General features: G+C 43.9%; 1 protein-coding gene across 1 annotated transcript in view; it reads right to left on the bottom strand.

Moving 5' to 3' along the window:
- The window catches only part of LOC120978569 (potassium channel subfamily T member 2-like), a 1,475,081-nt gene that overhangs the window by 895,132 nt on the left and 558,956 nt on the right, over positions 1–20,993 (bottom strand). Inside the window, 2 exon segments of the mRNA XM_040406800.1 lie at positions 4,162–4,270; positions 5,805–5,868. Of these exon segments, the coding sequence (XP_040262734.1) occupies positions 4,162–4,270; positions 5,805–5,868 (173 nt within the window).

Here is a 20,993-nt window from a genome sequence, read left to right as displayed (position 1 = left end):
AAGTGGCCTGGTCTTTCAGGGTGTTTAAGCACTGGGGGCTGAGGTGGTTAAAGTAGGCCTGATATAGCAGAAACTACTAATTTTGAGAATGGCAAATTTGGGAATAGTTTTTCAACCCAGAACAAAAACTGTACTTTTACGGTCACTACAAATAATTTGACCAGCTAAAACAGTACTGATTTGGAGGAATATAAATGTCAGGCCTATTTTTTAGGCGCTGTGTGACAGGTATACCTTTAATCACAGAATTAGACTTGTATCTGCACTGTAGCGTGTGTGTTAAGTTTTTCAGAATGACACTATCAGCACCTTGAATCTAATATACCCTTTTTGGGATAGATTTAAAGTAGGCCTGATATAGCAGAAACTACTAATTTTGAGAATGGCAAATTTGGGAATTGTTTTTCAACCCAGAACAAAAACTGTGCTTTTACGGTCACCAAAAATAACTTGACCAGCTAAAACAGTACTGATTTGGATGAATAGAAATGTCAGGCCTACTTTTTAGGCACTGGGTGACAGGCTCAACTTGCCCCTGATGTAGTATATGGCCAAAAAATAACCACACTATTGATGGTTAAATGCACTTGGGTGACACAGGCTCAGCCTGAACCTGATGTTATATATGGCCAAATAATAACCACACTATTGATGGTTAAATGCACTTGGGTGACACAGGCTCAGCCTGCACCTGATGTAGTATATGGCCAAAAAATAACCACACTATTGATGGTTAAATGCATTTGGGTGACACAGGATCAGCCTGAACCTGATGTAGTATATGGCCAAAAAATAACCACAGTATTGATGGTTAAATGCACTTGGGTGACACAGGATCAGCCTGCACCTGATGTAGGATATAGCAAAAAATAACCACACTATTGATGGTTAAATGCACTTGGTGGTAGCTTGTGCTGGCGCACCACAAGCCACAAAATGGCCGCCGATCACCCCAGAAAAAAGTGATATAAAAAGCTCTGGGCAGCCTAAAAAAAGTGAGCAATTCAATATCAGCATTTCAATGATCCACAGCTGGAGATCGATCACTGAATTAAGTCTTTTGGAGGAGTTAATCTGCCTAATCTCGCCCTAACGTCGCAGCAGCAACCTCTCCCTACGCTTGTATCAGCAGAGTGACGTGCAGCGCTACGTGACCCAAGCTTATATAGAGGCTGGGTCACATGCTGCACTGGCCAATCACAGCCATGCCAATAGTAGGCAAGGCTGTGATGGCCTCTTGGGGCAAGTAGTATGACGCTTGTTGATTGGCTGCTTTGCAGCCTTTCAAAAAGCGCCAAGAAAGCGCCGAACACCGAACCCGAACCCGGACTTTTACGAAAATGTTCGGGTTCGGGTTCGCTCATCCCTAATCATAAATCAATATAATGCTATGCGACCCCGGAAGTGCTGGAAGTTCAGGATAGGATCTGTCTTATACTCACGCTCCAAATCCAGAGTGTACAACTCATTCATCTGAAAGTGGCCATAAGAAGAGTCTTAGGAACTTTAGGGGACAGTTTAGCTATGACAGGAGCTTCAGGAAACCGCATGGACATGCAGGCGCCACAGGAACCCAAACACACTCAGAAAGCCCATTAGGAACCCCTACAAGCATGGAAGGTGCTTCAGGAACCCCTTCATACCAATGATGCACTGTAGGAAACCATTCACACTCAGCAAGAGCTGAAGGAACCTGGTCACTAGTGCTGAGCGGCAGAGGCTATATTCAAATTTGCAATATTTCACAAATATTTTGTAGAATATTTGTCATATATTTGCAAATTTCACGAATTCAAGATAATTTTACGGTATACGAAAAATCGGCAATGTAAAAATCGTTTAATGTGAATTCGTAATGCGAAATACAGGCGCGGGTTACTTTGGCTACATTTTTCAAGCTGGTATAAGTTTCCTGAGACTGGAGAAAATGGTTGGCACGGCAGAACATTAGAATAGCTTTATATGCAGATAGAGTCAAGTGCTCCAATGTATTCACGATTGCGCTAATCAGTCTGACTACAGATTACTGATTGGTGCACTAAGTATTGTTGTGAACTTGACATTGCTTCCTTCTCTTTTGCCCACAAGCAAGAAATAGAGAGGAATTATGTGTTCAGAGAAAAAAAATGCAGAATATTCGATATAACTAATATATAGCACTATATTCTAAATATTCGTGAATTCTCTAAGTGGCGATATTCGCAATAAAAATTTGCTATTCGAATATTGGTGCTCAACACTACTGGTCACACTCGGCAAGAGCTGAAGGAACTCTTTCACACTTGGTGGATACTGGACAGCATTGGTCAAGATGGTTAGGCAGAAAGATGTACAGTGTCATTACAGGACACAGTACAGACACAGGGACTACGGGAATACGAACAAAAAAAGGGGCATACACAGACAGACAAAGCTCAATTCATGCACAAACTCGAAAGCCCAGGCAGTACACAAGCAAAAACTGTAGATATGAAAGTTGCACAACCAGGGCTGGTTATAGGACTCCAGACACACAAAACAACAGATACAGAGCTCAGCAATATACAGCAGTCTGACACAGAACTAGGGACAACCACTAACATAGAACACTGGAACATATATAGTAGACTTAACGAGCACATTAGGCAAAACACAAGGAGATTAACCTCACGAGAACCAGACTGAGGAGACATACAAATCACAGTGGTGCAATTCACACTCACAAGTAGCCACGGCACGTAAACATGGAACAGTGGTAAATGTGCAATGCTATACTGAGTAATGGACCTAGATACACATCCACAAATATCTGGCCACCGGCCAATGCTTAATACAATGGCAAACAGTGAACTGACAATGTAAGGGTGGGTTCACACTAGTGTTAGGGATTCCATTATGTCTTTCCATTATAACATGTTTATAACGGAAAATAATGGAATCCATAAGATGGAAGGATGGATATGTTCCTCTGCCCATAGACTTGTATTATGATGGAATGCAAAACGGAAGCCTTTAAAAAGGCATTCCGTTTGCTCTCCATCCTAATAAAAGTCTATGGGAATCAAAACGGATCTGTCTGGGTCCCGTTATGCAAGACGGAAAACAAAGTCCTGTTGCTACAATATTATTAGATGTATTTAAAATATATTGTTCATGTTGGGTATGATTATGCACTTATTAATAATCTCCATCCAATAACATTATCCACTGCCAAAAGTTAAGCATTTATCTTGTGTAGGACATCATGTGATAGAACCAAGATATTAAATTAGAACTACTGTATATTTATTTAACTTGGTAAACATTAAAGTGGCATTCCCATCTGTGACTCTGATGACTAGGCTTGAGCAAATTTAGCTTCAGATCAGACATCTTTGGTTTTAATGCTGTCTGGGACCTATCTCCGTACAACATTAAAATTTCTTGCCTACATGTAGGCAAAATTAGTTTCACATTAAGTTGCACGAGACTTTGGTAAATTAATTCAATATTCATTTCTGCATCTTTGAAAACAGTTAAAATTAGGAATCCGAAGTTGGGTTTAGTACTGAGGTACCAGCCGGTACCACACCAGACTTCGGATTTCTTATTTTAAAAGTTTTTAAAGATACATAAATTAATACTGAATTCATTCAAGTTTTGCTCCAAGCATACATTTTAATGCTGTATAGAGGCAGCATTAATATCAAAGTGTTTGAGATTGATTTGACTTCGGATCGATGATCTGAAGCTCGATTCACTCAACACTAGCAATTACATATCACCAGGATATGACACATATATTAAGTAGGTGTAATTCTTACCTCCTGAACAAGGCCCCTGAAGTGAAAGGAAAAGCAGCTATGCTAGAGTGGCCATCCTCCATTTGCTGTTATGGAAGTTCCAAAAATAGATGAGCGCTCTGCTTCCATATCCTGCATTCCCATATCAGTGAATGGAGAGCAAGCTGGCCATGCACTGTGCGCTCTACCTCACTTTGGGGACCCCATTATTGACGTAGAAGCATATCCCGGAGGTGAGACGCACAATTTTCTGCCAGTAATAGCATATACTGGTGATATGCCATCAATGTCCCACATGGGAATACCCTTTTAATGTTGTTACTGTATAATTTTCTTTTATTATTACTCTTGTTTATACCCTCATCAAACTAGAATAATAGTTTGGAAAAAAAAAATTTACCTGCAAATTTGACATGGAATTTATTCTCAGGTTTCAATATCTGAACGTATAGGGGGCAACTTGGAGCAAAGTCTTTGACTGCCCAGGCTCTTAATATTGTTTGATGATCCTAAATAACAAACACATATTAGTTCACTGCATTAATAGTCTGTATATTATAGCAAGTAGGTTGGTGGAAGAGTTTCTGCTGTATAACAGTGATAATGATTATTAACCATGATGGCTAAAAAACAGGTTATGCATTTAAGGGTTGGACAAAAAAAAAAAATGGTACCTTAAAAACACACAGTGGACATAAGCAAATGCATGGTACATCGCAAAACATAGTCGTATAAAATTAGAATAAGGCCTCCTGCACACGAACGTATTTTTTTGCGATCCGCAAAAACGGGTCCCGTTTTTTCCGTGATCCGTGACCGTTTTTTCGTCCGTGGGTCTTCCTTGATTTTTGGAGGATCCACGGACCTGAAAAAAAAGTCGTTTTGGTGTCCGCCTGGCCGGACACAATATGGTGCAATTTCAAACGGATCCGTCCCCCATTGACTTTCAATGTAAAGTCAGGAGTTAATATACCATCGGATCAGAGTTTTCTCCAATCCGATGGTATATTTTAACTTGAAGCGTCCCCATCACCATGGGAACGCCTCTATGTTAGAATATACCGTCGGATTTGAGTTACATCGTGAAACTCAAATCCGACAGTATATTCTAACACAGAGGCGTTCCCATGGTGATGGGGACACTTCAGGTTAGAATATACTAAAAGAACTGTGTACATGACTGCCCCCTGCTGCCTGGCAGGTGCTGCCAGGCAGCAGGGGGCAGACCCCCCCTCCCTCCCCTGTAGTTAACTCATTGGTGGCCAGTGCAGCCGCCCCCCCCTCCCCTGTAGTTAACTCGTTGGTGGCCAGTGGGCCCCCCCCCCTCCCTCCCCTGTAGTTAACTCGTTTGTGGCCAGTGGGCCTTCTCCCCTCCCTCCCCCTCCTAATTAAAATCTCCCCCCTATCATTGGTGGCAGCGGAGTGTACCGATCGGAGTCCCAGTTTAACCGCACTGGTTCTGAGTTTTCACGAAGTGAAAACTGAGCTATGAAAAAGCTTTTATGCAGACGGATCTTCGGATCCGTCTGTATAAAAAGTAACCTACGGCCACGGATCACGGACACGGATGCCAATCTTGTGTGCATCCGTGTTCTTTCACTGACCCATTGACTTGAATGGGTCCGTGAACTGTTGGCCGTGAAAAAAATAGGACAGGTCATATTTTTTTCACGGGCAGGAAACACGGATCACGGATGCGGCTGCAAAACGGTGCATTTTCCGTTTTTTCCACTGACCCATTGAAAGTCAATGGGTCCGCGAAAAAAAACGGAAAACGGAACAACGGCCACGGATGCACACAACGGTCGTGTGCAGGAGGCCTTACAGTGGAATTGCATTGTCAATTTGTCACATGCCAAAGTCACATAACCTGGTCATGGGATCACCGTATTAAATGCCTTTGACACTGGACACAAAGGACACAGTAAACTTACTGTATCTGTCTTCATCTGTTTTTCTGCTCTAATGTCCAGTGGCAACCAATAACTTATGGCAATAATGTGTGAAGAGTAAATGTACTGTGAATAAAGCAATAATACTTACAGCTGCTGTCCTATCTACTTCACATCTGCTGCTCAGTATAAAACATGCCTCGGCATCATCCATTCTGGAAAAAAAAATGTAAAATTATAGCACTGATTGCAAAAGCTTTTAAAAATAATTCATGTATATTCTTACTTATATTTAATACAATGCTGGATTTTTTAAATTGTTGTTTTGGGGATTCTTACATTAAACACAAATATAGTGTTTTGTTGTTTATTTGAATTACAGTACTTCGTATGATAAACACAATCACCCCTTCGGGACCAAGCCAATTTTGGTGATGATATTTAAGTTTTTTTGCTTCCCTGACTATCAAAAGTCTTTTTTTTTTTTTTTTGGGGGGGGGGGGGGGCATAAAAAGTACATGTATTCTGAAATTGATGTTGGCAAGAAGTAGGTGTCAACTGCCTAACACAAAGCTGTGTATAGAGCTCCTGATAGTCTTAATAGAAAGTCAGATGTGACAATTATTAAGAGAAGCACTGTCCTAAATAAGTTTGTTGCATTTCATGTGGTTCATGCACCAGAAATGAAGTCTATGCCAGCTGGCATACTTTTATGGTCTATTGTACACCAGTTGATATTGCACAAAATGTTAATTATATTGGCTATGTAGAATCTATCTCCCCAAATGCCAAGTGTATCGTAAATGGGCAAAAGTCCCATTTCTTCCTAGTTGCCACATTTCTGGCCCAAAGAATAGATACATTTCCTCATATTCTAGCCCAGATAATATAAAGTTTCAAAACTCTGCTCAGCTAGTAGAAGAAAAAAAATGCTGGAATTTTATTGGGTAGCATAGCATGACATGAAGGGGAACAACAGGCAAATATTAACATGCATAATGGACAGAGCATGAAATCATCTCGGTTCGGTCAATATTCCTAAATTTTAGGTATACAATTATATTTTATTTCCCTAATTGTTTATCATGCTGGGCCTTGGGAAACTGAGTTTAAAGATTTACTAAAACTTAAACATATTGTTAAAATTAGAGATGAGCAAATCGAAGCTGACAAAGTAAAATTCAATCCGAATTTCCGGAAAAATTTGATTTGCACCGAATCCGAATTTCCTCACGCTTCGTAGTAATGAATCACATTTTTTTCCTAAAATGGCTCCTGCACGTGTGAGGACATGAAGCAAGGAACTCTAGGAAGGTGGGATCACCCATAATGCCATGCACGCCAGCCAGCCCTGTGAAGTCACTGTCCTATAAATAGCCTCAGCCATCTTGGATTCTGCCATTTTCTAGTGTACTTAGTGCAGGGAGAGACATCTGCAGGCGCTAGGGATAGTGCTAGGAAAAACTTAATTGTGCTAAAAAACGATTTACAAGTGCAGGGAAAGATTATTCAAGGTGTAGTGAAAGGGCAGGGAGGAATCATTCTACAGCATTTATGTTGAACAGGGTTCAGTAGGGGAGGTTACAGACTGGGTAATAGGAACAATCCTATTACACCTTGCTGCACTGGGGACCCAAATTGCCATTATACAGCTCTGTAATTCCAACAAACTGTTATTGGGTACAAGTGCTGTTTGATACAACCATTAATTGGGTTTATTACAAGGAAATATGTCTACATCTTAAATGCCCTTGTGTGGTGCAGTTATATGTTCTAAAGAATTTTTTGGCTAGAATTAGTGGGATATTAGCTGTTTGGTGAAGTGCAAAAATTACAGCCCTTTTTGTCGTGTATTAGTGGCAAAAGTAAAATATATTTGCCGTTCAGCGGTGCAGTTACATGCTCTAAAGCCCATTTTGTTGTGTATTAGATGCAAAAGTAAAATATATTTGCCATTCAGCGTCGCAGTTATGTTTTAAAGCCCTTTTTGTTGTGTATTAGTGGCAAAAGTAAAATATATTTGCGGTTCAGAGGTGAAGTTATGTGTTCTAAAGCCCTTTAAGCGGTGCATTAGTGTTAAAAGTAAAATATATTTGCTGCTCAGCGGTGCAGTTAGATGTTCTAAAGCCCTTTTAGTCGTGTATTAGTGGCAAAAGTTAAATATATTTGCCATTCAGTGGTGCAGTTATATGTTCTAAAGCCTTCTGTGACGTGTATAAGTGGAAAAAAATAAGGGCCTATTTGCCGTTCAGCAGTGCAGTTATATGTTCTAAAGCCCTTTTTGACGTGTAATAGTGCCAAAATAAAAAAAATATTTGCCGATTAGTGGTGCAGTTATACGTTTTAAAGACTTTTTTGTTGTGTATTAGTAGCAAAAGAAAAATATATTTACCGTTCATCGGTGCAGTTATATGTTCTAAAGCACTTTTTTGCGTGTAATAGTGCCAAAATAAAAATATATTTACCGTTCAGCTGTGCAGTTTTATGGTCTAAAGCCCTTTTTGTCGCTAATATAAATTTTATATCAAATGATAAGCTTTTTATATCACTTTATAAGTCCTTATCAAATGATTAGCTTTTATTAACACTTTTATATCCCATTTATAACATTTTAATACGTTTTTATACCACTTTCCACTATTATTTTGTGATTTGATATCACTTTGATATAATTTTGATATGCCTTTTATATATTGGCATGCCCGGACATGTCCAAAAGACGTATACTACACTGCCGGGCATCTTTTAGTTATAATAGCAACGATAAAAAATCAAGGATGGCAAATAAGTGATTTTAAAAAGTTTTATTAATTTTTCTTTATTTACAACACGTCAACTTACATTTTTAACAACCACTTAGGGACCGACAAGTTTGTGTGTAACTACAACAGTGTATACATAATTGTTTCATGCGCTTCGCTACAATGGAGCGCACAACACGATAATTTTTTCTAAAATCACTCGTAAACATTTTTAATACACTTTCAAAAAGGTATTCCTTTAGCTATACAATGGAAGATATAGATGCAGTAATGGCCGCAGACCAAACTAGCGACGTCCTGGATTTGTCTGTTTTGATACCTTTTAGTCTTAGAATTTTTGTAAAATTTTTTTATAAATTCAGCAGGAAATAGCTCACTCAACGGCGATAATCCATAACTATCAAAAAATATAGATACGTTATCAGGCTGTAATATAATTAAAATCCAGTGTCGTCCCCATTTATACGAATTGTCCGTATTTACAATGTAGGCCGCCGGGCGGTCGATGATTTTATTTTTAGGTAATAAATCACACGGAAATACACCTTTAAATATGCGACGGGTGTGAAAGTCGGTTTTAATAACACGTGTAATTTCATAATTATTCATTTATATTGAAAATCATATAAAACTTACCATCTGTTATTTATTTCAATAATGTTTTCATGAACTGAATACACAATCATGTTAATAATGTTTACAACAGGCTCAGCAAATCTAATTTCAGCTATGAGATTTCCGCTTTTTACTAGCGAGAAATGACCACCGGGTTCTTGATCCGGCCAAAAATTAAAAGCGAACAATGTGTAGCCGTTCGGACCAGTCCATGGATAAAGCGTTGTCAGCCTTATGCTTTCCCAAAATATGCACAATCGACATATATTCTCGAGCCGCTGATTCGTCTTGAAAATTTGGTTGAAACGGTTCTGCGGGTATCTGTTGCCCGTCCAAATATAAGGCTGCATAATTTACATTATAGTGGTTGAAGCACAAAGGATTTCTTTGTTAATGACCTGAAAATGACTCGTTGTCCACAAACTTTAGTATTACTGTTCTCGGTATGTTCCCGAAATAAGGTTAGATATGCGAGTACCGGCCGGTATACTATACACTTTAAGCGGAGTGTGATCGAATACTTTGCGTTAGTGGTTAACAGAGCGCGACTGTGCCCGATTCTCACAGCGGGCGATACTTGTAGTCTTTTGACAAACAGGGAAGCTTGTTGTATTTGGACTTTAAAATGGGGCGCCTCGGCGGACATAAGGCAGAAGGTGTCTTTGTTTCTGGTCAATTTTATCTTTAGATCTAATCCAGTATTATCTTCGGTTGATTAAATATATATCGGCGTAAATAGGTCCCATTAATTCCACACTTCTAGAGCGCGTGGTATACTACGCTCTCTTGGCGAAGCCGGCATTGCGACCGTCGTGAGCCCGGTCATTATGATGGCCGGCTGTGTCTTTATAAAAAAAGCCGCCGGTAAATTGGGCGGCTAAAGTTTGAGAATTATAATTTATTAGAGCCTCTATATACGCTCTATACGTATAAAGGTTGTTGCTTCTTGAAATCAATGTGTCGCCGAGGATTGCGATAGGGTAGTTAATAAGGGCTACGCAGGAGCCGCCGGGTATGGCTGTGTTATCGGGACTAACGATTCTGCAAACGACGTGCAACAGAGTGTTATTTAGGTCGCAATAATATTCACCGCTGCCTGAGATGAAGAATTCCAAAGGCGCGTTGTCGGTGATTGTGGCGATCAGCTGCACCTCTACATAAAGCGATTTTTCAATACTAGTTTGCGTAGGCGGTATATGGAAAGATATCAAGCTCTGATTTGGCGTACTCGGCTGACGCGTTATGTACAAAAGCCATAGCGTTTGATTAGAAGATGTCGCCCAGTGAACAACTTTTTGTTTTCTGGTGAAACTAGAGTTGAGCGAACACCTGGATGTTCGGGTTCGAGAAGTTCGGCCGAACTTCCCAGAAATGTTTGGGTTCGGGATCTGAACCCGACCCGAACTTCGTCCCGAACCCGAACCCCATTGAAGTCAATGGGGACCCGAACTTTTCGGCACTAAAAAGGCTGTAAAACAGCCCAGGAAAGGGCTAGAGGGCTGCAAAAGGCAGCAAAATGTAGTTAAATCCCCTGCAAACAAATGTGGATAGGGAAATTAATTAAAATAAAAATAAAATAAATAAAAATGAACCAATATCAATTGGAGAGAGGTCCCATAGCAGAGAATCAGGCTTGATGTCAGCAGAGAATCAGTCTTCATGTCATAGCAGAGAATCAGGCTTCACGTCACCCAAAACTAGAACAGTCCATTGTCAGATATTTAGGCCCCGGCACACAGGCAGAGGAGAGAGGTCCCATAACATAGAATCTGGCTTCATGTCAGCAGAGAATCAGTCTTCATGTCATAGCAGAGAATCAGGCTTCATGTCATAGCAGAGAATCAGGCTTCATGTCACCCACCACTGGAACAAGCCACTGTCAGATATTTTTAGGCCCCGGCACCCAGACAGAGGAGAGAGGTCCCATAACAGAGATTCAGGCTTCATGTCAGCAGAGAATCAGTCTTCATGTCATAGCAGAGAATCAGGCTTCACGTCACCCACCACTGGAACAGTCCATTGCCACATATTTAGGTCCAGGCACCCAGGCAGAGGAGAGAGGTCCCATAGCAGAGAATCTGGCTTCATGTCAGCAGAGAATCAGTCTTCATGTCATAGCAGAGAATCAGGCTTCACGTCACCCACCACTGGAACAGTCAACTGTCACACATTTAGGCCCCGGCACCCAGGCAGAGGAGAGAGGTCCCATAACATAGAATCTGGCTTCATGTCAGCAGAGAATCAGTCTTCATGTCATAGCAGAGAATCAGGCTTCATGTCACCCACCACTGGAACAGGCCACTGTCAGATATTTTTAGGCCCCGGCACCTAGACAGAGGAGAGGTTCATTCAACTTTGGGTTGCCCCGCAATATAATGGTAAAATGAAAATAAAAATAGGATTGAATGAGGAAGTGCCCTGGAGTACAATAATATATGGTTAAGGGGAGGTAGTTAATGTCTAATCTGCACAAGGGATGGACAGGTCCTGTGGGATCCATGCCTGGTTCATTTTTATGATCGTCAGCTTGTCCACATTGGCTGTAGACAGGCGGCTGCGTTTGTCTGTATTGACGCCCCCTGCCGTGCTGTATACACGTTCAGACAAAACGCTGGCCGCCGGGCAGGCCAGCACCTCCAAGGCATAAAAGGCTAGCTCTGGCCACGTGGACAATTTGGAGACCCAGAAGTTGAATGGGGCCGAACCATCAGTCAGTACGTTGAGGGGTGTGCACACGTACTGTTCCACCATGTTAGTGAAATGCTGTCTCCTGCTAACACGTTCCGTATCATGTGGTGGTGCAGTTAGCTGTGGCGTGGTGACAAAGCTTTTCCACATCTCTGCCATGCTAACCCTGCCCTCAGAGGAGCTAGCCGTGACACAGCTGCGTTGGCGACCTCTTGCTCCTCCTCTGCCTTCGCCTTGGGCTTCCACTTGTTCCCCTGTGACAATTGGGAATGCTCTCAGTAGCGCGTCTACCAACGTGCGCTTGTACTCGCGCATATTCCTATCACGCTCCAGTGCAGGAAGTAAGGTGGGCACATTGTCTTTGTACCGGGGATCCAGCAGGGTGGCAACCCAGTAGTCCGCACACGTTAAAATGTGGGCAACTCTGCTGTCGTTGCGCAGGCACTGCAGCATGTAGTCGCTCATGTGTGCCAGGCTGGTCAGAGGTAAGGACAAGCTGTCCTCTGTGGGAGGCGTATCGTCATCGTCCTGCGTTTCCCCCCAGCCACGCACCAGCCCGATGGGCCCGAGCTGCGTTGGGTGCCACCTCGCTGTGAACATGCTTCATCCTCATCCTCCTCCTCCTCATCCTCGTCCTCCTCGTCCTCCAGTAGTGGGCCCTGTCTGGCCACATTTGTACTTGGCCTCTGCTGTTGCAAAAAACCTCCCTCTGAGTCACTTCGAAGAGACTGGCCTGAAAGTGCTAAAAATGACCCCCCTTCCTCCTCCTCCTCCTAAGCCACCTCCTCTTCCATCATCGCCCTAAGTGTTTTCTCAAGGAGACATAGAAGTGGTATTGTAACGCTGATAATGGCGTCATCGCCACTGGCCATGTTGGTGGAGTACTCGAAACAGCGCAACAGGGCACACAGGTCTCGCATGGAGGTCCAGTCATTGGTGGTGAAGTGGTGCTGTTCCGCAGTGCGACTGACCCGTGCGTGCTGCAGCTGAAACTCCACTATGTCCTGCTGCTGCTCGCACAGTCTGTCCAGCATGTGCAAGGTGGAGTTCCACCTGGTGGGCACGTCGCATATGAGGCGGTGAGCGGGAAGGCTGAAGTTATGCTGTAGCGCAGACAGGCGAGCAGCGGCAGGATGTGAACGCCGGAAGCGCGAACAGACGGCCCGCACTTTATGCAGCAGCTCTGACATGTCGGGGTAGTTGCGAATTAACTTCTGCACCACCAAATTCAGCACATGCGCCAGGCAAAAAATGTGCGTCAAATCGGCTAGTCCCAGAGCTGCAAAGAGATTTCGCCCATTATCGCACACCACCAGGCCGGGCTTGAGGCTCACCGGCAGCAACCACTCGTCGGTCTTTTGTTCTATACCCCGCCACAACTCCTGTGCGGTGTGGGGCCTGTCCCCCAAACATATGAGTTTCAGCACGGCCTGCTGACGTTTACCCCGGGCTGTGCTGAAGTTGGTGATGAAGGTGTGTGGCTGACTGGATGAGCAGGTTTAAGAAGAGGAAGAGGAAGCTGAGTAGGAGGAGGAGACAGGAGGCAAAGAATGTTGCCCTGCGATCCTTGTCGGCGGAAGGACGTGCGCCAAACAGCTCTCCGCCTGGGGCCCAGCCGCCACTACATTTACCCCTACATTTACCCAGTGTGCAGTTAGGGAGATATAGCGTCCCTGGCCGTGCTTACTGGTCCACGTATCTGTGGTTAGGTGGACCTTGCCACAGATGGCGTTGCGCAGTGCACACCTGATTTTATCGGATACTTGGTTGTGCAGGGAAGGCACGGCTCTCTTGGAGAAGTAGTGCCGGCTGGGAACAACATACTGTGGGACAGCAAGCGACATGAGCTGTTTGAAGCTGTCTGTGACCACCAGCCTAAATGACAGCATTTCATAGGCCAGTAGTTTAGAAATGCTGGCATTCAGGGCCAGGGATCGAGGGTGGCTAGGTGGGAATTTAAGCTTTCTCTCAAATGTTTGTGAGATGGAGAGCTGAACGCTGCCGTGTGACATGGTTGAGATGCTTGGTGACGCAGGTGGTGGTGTTGGTGGTACATCCCATGTTTGCTGGGCGGCAGGTGCCAACGTTTCTCCAGAGGCGGAGGAAGAGGCCGAGGCGGCGGCAGCAGCAGAAGAGGCCGAGGCGGCAGCAGCAGAAGAGGTAGCAGGGGGAGCCTGAGTGACTTCCTTGTTTTTAAGGTGTTTACTACACTGCAGTTCATGCTTTGCATGCAGGTGCCTGGTCATGCAGGTTGTGCTAAGGTTCAGAACGTTAATGCCTCGCTTCAGGCTCTGATGGCACAGCGTGCATACCACTCGGGTCTTGTCGTCAGCACATTGTTTGAAAAAGTGCCATGCCAGGGACTCCTTGAAGCTGCCTTTGGGGTGCTCGGTCCCAGATGGCGGCGGTCAGTAGCAGGCGGAGTCTCTTGGCGGCGGGTGTTCTGCTTTTGCCCACTGCTCCCTCTTTGTCTTTTGCTACGCTGTTGGCTCGGTCTCACCACTGCCTCTTCCTCCGAACTGTGAAAGTCAGTGGCACGACCTTCATTCCATGTTGGGTCTAGGACCTTATCGTCCCCTGAATTGTCTTCCACCCAGTCTTGATCCCTGACCTCCTGTTCAGTCTGCACACTGCAGAAAGACGCAGCAGTTGGCACCTGTGTTTCATCATCAGAGAAGTGCTGAGGTGGTATTCCCATGTCCTCATCATCAGGAAACATAAGTGGTTGTGCGTTAGTGCATTCTATCTCTTCCACCCCTGGGGAAGGGCTAGGTGGATGCCCTTGGGAAACCCTGGCAGCAGAGTCTTCAAACAGCATAAGAGACTGCTGCATAACTTGAGGCTCAGACAGTTTCCCTGATATGCATGGGGGTGATGTGACAGACTGATGGGCTTGGTTTTCATGCGCCATCTGTGCTCTTTCTGCAGAAGATGGGTGGGAGATAATGTGAACGTGCTGGATCCACTGTCGGCCACCCAATTGACTAATGCCTGTACCTGCTCAGGCCTTACCATCCTTAGAACGGCATTGGGCCCCACCAAATATCCCTGTAAATTCTGGCGGCTACTGGGACCTGAGGTAGTTAGTACACAAGGACGTGTGGCTGTGGCAGAACGGTCACGTCCTCTCCCAGCACCAGAGGGTCAACTAACACCACCACGACCATGTCCACGTCCGCGTCCCTTACTAGATGTTTTCCTCATTGTTACCGTTCACCACAATAAGAAAAATATTATTCGGGCCAATGTATTGAATTCAAATTCAGGCCTTATTTTTTTACAGACACCTAACACTATCTGGCTATCTATTTAGGTACCGTATTACACTAATACAGGCACACCAGTAATGACAGTTTTAGCTGAATATAAATTTGAGTCCTATTTTTTAGGCGCTGGGTGACAGGTATACGTTTAATCACAGAATTAGACTTGGATCTGCACTGTAGCATGTGTGTGAAGTTATTGAGAACTACCCTATCAGCACCTTGAATTCAATATACCCTTTTAGGGATAGATTTAAAGTAGGCCTGATACAGCAGAAACCCCTAATTTAGAGAATTGCAAAATTGGGAATTGTATTTCAACCCAGAACAAAAACTGTGCTTTGATGGACACTAAATAACTTCAGCAGCTAAAGCAGTAATAACAGATTTGGATGAATATAAATGTGAGGCCTATTTTTTAGGCGCTGGGTGACAGGTATACGTTTAATCACAGAATTAGACTTGGATCTGCACTGTAGCGTGTGTGTGAAGTTATTGAGAACTACCCTATCAGCACCTTGAATCTAATATACCCTTTTAGGGATATATTTAAAAGTAGGCCTGATACCGCAGAAACCACTAATTTAGAGAATTGCAAAATTGGGAATTGTATTTCAACCCAGAACAAAAACTGTGCTTTGACGTACACTAAGTAACTTGACCAGCTAAAGCAGTAATGACAGATTTGGATGAATATAAATGTGAGGCCTATTTTTTAGGCGCTGGGTGACAGGTATACGTTTAAGCACAGAATTAGACTTGGATCTGCACTGTAGCGTGTGTGTGAAGTTATTGAGAATAACTTAGTGACAGGCTCAGCTTGACCCCAATGTAGGATATTGCCAAAAAATAACCACACTATTGATGGTTAAATGCACTTGATGACAGCTTGACCCTGATGTAGTATATGGCCAAAAAATAACCACACTATTGATGGTTAAATGCACTTGATGACAGCTTGACCCTGATGTAGGATATAGCCAAAAAATAACCACACTATTGATGGTTAAATGCACTTGGGTGACAGGCTCAGCTTGCCCCTGATGTAGTATATGCCCAAAAAATAACCACACTATTGATGGTTAAATGCACTTGATGACAGCTTGACCCTGATGTAGGATATAGCAAAAATAACCACACTATTGATGGTTAAATGCACTTGGGTGACACAGGCTCAGCCTGCACCTGATGTAGTATATGGCCAAAAAATAACCACACTATTGATGGTTAAATGCACTTGACAGCTTGACCCTGATGTAGGATATAGCAAAAAATAACCACACTATTGATGGTTAAATGTACTTGGTGGCAGCTTGTGCTGGCGCACCACAAGTCACAAAATGGCCGCCGATCACCCCAGAAAAAAGTGACTGAAAAACGCTCTGGGCAGCTTAAAAACAGTGAGCAATTGAATAGCAGCAGTGCAATGATCCACAGCTGTAGATCGATCACTGAATGAAGTCTTTTGGAGGAGTTAATCACTGCCTAATCTCGCCCTAACATCGCAGCTGCAACCTCTCCCTACACTTGTATCAGCAGAGTGACGTGCAGCGCTACGTGACCCAAGCTCATATAGAGGCTGGGTCACATGCTGCACTGGCCATTTACAGCCATGCCAATAGTAGGCATGGCTGTAATGGCCTCTTGGGGCAAGTAGTATGATGCTTGTTGATTTGCTGCTTTGCAGCCTTTCAAAAAGCGCCAAGAAAGCGCTTTTTTTTTAACGAAAATGTTCGGGTCCGTGTCACGGACACCCCAAAATTCGGTACAAACCTGAACTATACAGTTCAGGTTCGCTCATCCCTAGTGACAACGTCTCTTAGGTGGCGATACTTTATTCTTAAAATGTGGCAGGACTATGGCTTCGCGGACGTGCTTTCTTTTCCGCGTTTTCTTGCGAATTTGCACAATGCCGGAGCCTTCCTGCGTTTGCACAGACCTATTTATTCGATCCATAAAGGCAGTCGACGCCGTAGCGACAACATCTTTAGCTATATTCCTAGCGGCCATATTTACGTGCGGTTTTACAAGTTCTACGACTTTTATGAATAGGGGAACGACTCGTCGAAACAAACCACAAAATAAACCCAAGAGACCAGAACCGTACATGAATTCATCGCCGTGAAGCCCTTTCAAACCATGACCGGCTTGCGCTATGTAATAATGTGTATATGCCTCCGGGTCGCCGTACACTTTGAGACAACATTTTAATACGTTGTCGCAGCGCGCGGTCTAAAGTATAATTGTACGATAGTTTTACCGTATTTGAATTTAGCGGGTTTAGCTTGATCCATGAGTATCGATATTGTAATGGTATCAAAGTGTCGCTTGCAGAGAGGTATATAGTCTGGTCTGTTATACTTTTGCGTGACTATTTCGGTATTTTTACCGCCTACTTCCACAGTTCTTAAAAGCTGAACGTAACTATTGCCGACAAGTTGATGATGAATGATGTCGATACAAACAAACATTGTATAATATCCGGCTTTAATATCGGGATGATTTTTTCTCTTTATAGGTAAAGAATCATTATCATTTGTTGGAGCTAAATCAGCGTCCACGAAGCGCTCTAAAACAGGTAAACCAGCGTCGTTGTAGCACAAAACGATGTGCTCAGAGTCTACATTCTTGTTCGAGCGATCGCGCGAATAACCATGAAGGCCCAATATATTGCCCAACCTTTCACAAGGAATGAACGCGTATAAGCGCGATTTCCTTACATAAATGATTCTGTCAATATCGTCGTATCTTAACCGCAATTGATCAGGCAGAATTTTTATAGATTCAAGTTTGTTATTAATTGCTTTGATCAGTTTGTGCATATTAGGGTAATAACCCGATTTAACAAAATACTCTCTGAGCGGTTCGTCGCGACGCGCGATGTAGAATACACCATCTCCGGGACCGAAGGTTTCCCATGTATGGGGGCACTGAATCTCCACTAAAGCCACTTCATAAGGGCCTCGAAGATGAATGGCTTTTGCTAATTTAGTGGTGTAATCGGTGATGGTATTTTCGGGGTAAAGTTTGGTGGAGGCCTTGCAGGGCAGCGTGATAAAAAATTGTCTTCCATAGTTTACACGCTCGTCATCAGTTTTTCAGACACCCAAGAGTTAAACTTTTCAGGGTATCCGACCCACTTTACCAAATACGACGTTTCTCCCCTAACCTTCTTATTTTTCACGATTTTTTCTATACGATAAACGCGTCTGTTATCGAAGGGTACTTTTTGGACCTCTTCAGGGTAGAACGAGCCTTCAATGAGCTCGTCAGATAGATCTTTAAACTTATAAAGGGGTCTGAGTCCCCTTATTTTTCAGCGTAATGGTAAATATCTCATCCGTATAGGTTTGATCATACCCCTTCGCGAACGTTCCCTTATAGCGAACAATTCTGACGTGATCGCCTATTTTTAACAACGGTTTATATTTTTTAATAGCGGCGTAATGTCCATAGATATTTCTCCAAATGGTTAAAGAGTTCTCTTTCGTCACTGTCATGAGAGGCAGACGGCGGGCGTCTTGATCCCTGCTCCGCCTTCGACCCCCGATCTCGCGGCAGCCAGGACATTCAGGTCTCCTTGCTGCGCTCTCCTATCTGTGGCGTCCTGGTTGCCATGGCTACGGGGGAGGCGGGATGTTCGGCCGCACTGCTCCTGCAGGAGCGGCCGACGCTCCCCGTCACCATGGGAACCAGCTGGGGCTGAGCACCGAGCTGGACACTCGGCTACTGTCAGGGAGAAGGGATCATGTGATGCTGACCACGTCACATGACCCCTTCCCTCCACTATTTAAACAGGCAACCTGCTGGCCACAGGTTGCCTTTGATTTTCGTCCCTTAGGCTTTGTATTATTGTTATTATTAAGCTACCTCTGGACTTGACCCTTGATCTGCTTCCTGACACCTCATCTATCTGCTCCCTGAACCTTGATGCTACCTCTCAGATTTTGACCTTGGCTTGCTTTAGGATTTGTCTTTGCCTCTTCCCTGGTACTGATGTGACTTCCAGGATTTTGACCTCGGCTCGCTCTCGGATTTATCTTTGCCTCCTCCCTTGTACAGACGTGACCTCCTGGACCGACCTCGACTAGTTTAGCCGCTTAACTTAAATATCTGCTCAAAAGCCGCCGTAAGCCTGGATACCCAAGCGTATTTCGAAAGAATATCGACAACCATCAACAAATATTTTACACTGTTATTTTCTTTAGAAAAATCTATCATTGACACAAGATCGGCCTGCCATTGATCATCTTTATCAGAAACCATAACTTTGTTTCTTCTAAATGATTTTTTAACAGGTTTGTACAGCGTGTAAGTATCCTCGTTGCGCAGCCAATTTTTTACAGCTTCTTCTCTTATTCCAAATTTTCGTACTTCTCTGAATAAGGGCTCTACGCCGCCATAAGAGCCAACAGCTTTCGGCATGTAGTACTGTTTTCTCAATATCACGGCAATACCCGTCATTTTAGCAACATTTTTAAGCAGCGTCTATCAATCAATGTGACCCAACTGTTTATGCAAATTTAACTAATCAAGATAGTGGATTTATTGTAAAAAGAAAAAAGCGGACTACATTTTATTTAAAAACAGTTTATGTAAAACTAATAAAAACATTACAAGACGTTGCATACAAACACATTTTATATACATTCAAAGTCAAAAAAATTATGTAAAACAAATAAAAACATTATAATGCGTTACATACAAATACATTTTATATGCATTCAAAGTAAAAAATTTACAACATTAACCACGCCGTCTGTGACAAAGGAGACGCTCTCTTTTTAGGTAATCAGAATCAGCTTTATTCGCTAAACACGACACAATCGATCGTGCCTGGAATTGGGTTAGGCACAGTACAGGCATAGTACTAGTGGTTGACAAGAGGCGGTGGGGAACACGGGGGAGGGGGTAATGTTCTGCGATGGGCACAGCAGGGGCGAGGGATTATGAGCGGGTGATGGGGCGTGGTGAGTTCAGCAGTCTGACAGCCGTTGGGAAGAAAGTGTTCAGCCTCCTCGATGTCCTTGCAGGGATAGCCTGATACCTGCGGCTGGACTTTAGACGTCTGAAGAGATGATGGCCCGGATGGGGGTGGTCATTGGATATTTTCAGAGCCCTGGAGCGCAGTCTGTGGGAGAAGATAGAGTCAAGGGGTGGTAGTGGCAGTCGGGTAGTTCTCTCCGCCGAGCTGATGACCCTTTGTAGTTTGCGCTTGTCACTGGCTGATGAGCCGGCATACCAAACCAGGAGAGATGAGCACAGGACCGACTCGATGGTGCAGGAGTAAAAGAACTTCAGTAGGTCCTGTGCCATGCCGAACTTCTTCAGTTGTCGAAGGAAGAAGAGCCGCTGGTGAGCCTTCTTTATGATAGACAAGAATTTGGGACGCCAGGATAGCTCCTTAGAGATTGTCGAGCCTAGGAGGCGGGCGCTGGGTACCCTTGCGACTTCAGATCCGTCAATGTAGGTCGGGGGCGGATTTGCCCTTCTCTTCCTGAAGTCGATGACCACCGTCTTTTTGGTGTTTAGGACCAGATTGTGCACGCCGCACCAGTTGCTGACCCTGTCGATTTCCTTACGGTAGGCCTGCTCATCGTTGTCGCTAATCAGGCCCACGAGTGTTGTGTCATCTGCAAACTTGATGACTTTAACCGAGGCCTCAGCCGATCTGCACTCGTTCGTGTACAGAGAGAACAGGAATGGCGATAGTACACATCCCTGAGGGGCGCCAGTGTTGGTGACCCTCGGTTTGGAGGACAGATTGTCTAATCTGACGACCTGGGACCTGTTAGTGAGGAAGTCTATGATCCAATGTCGTAGTGTTGGGTGGACATCAAGCGCCGTGAGGTTCCTCTGCAGGATGCTGGGGGAGATGGTATTAAAATCCGAGCTGAAGTGTAGAAGGAGGATTCTCGCGTATGTGTTGGGTTTGTCAAGGTGTTCAGTGACGTACTCTAGACACATGTTAATCGCATTGTCAGTGGATCTGTTTGCCCTGTAGGCGAATTG

Source organism: Bufo bufo, chromosome 9 (genome assembly GCF_905171765.1).
Source record: "Bufo bufo chromosome 9, aBufBuf1.1, whole genome shotgun sequence".
NCBI classification, from domain to species: Eukaryota; Metazoa; Chordata; class Amphibia; order Anura; family Bufonidae; genus Bufo; species Bufo bufo.
The sequence above is the reverse complement of the archived record's forward strand: the minus strand, read 5'-3'. Positions and strand labels throughout refer to the sequence as shown.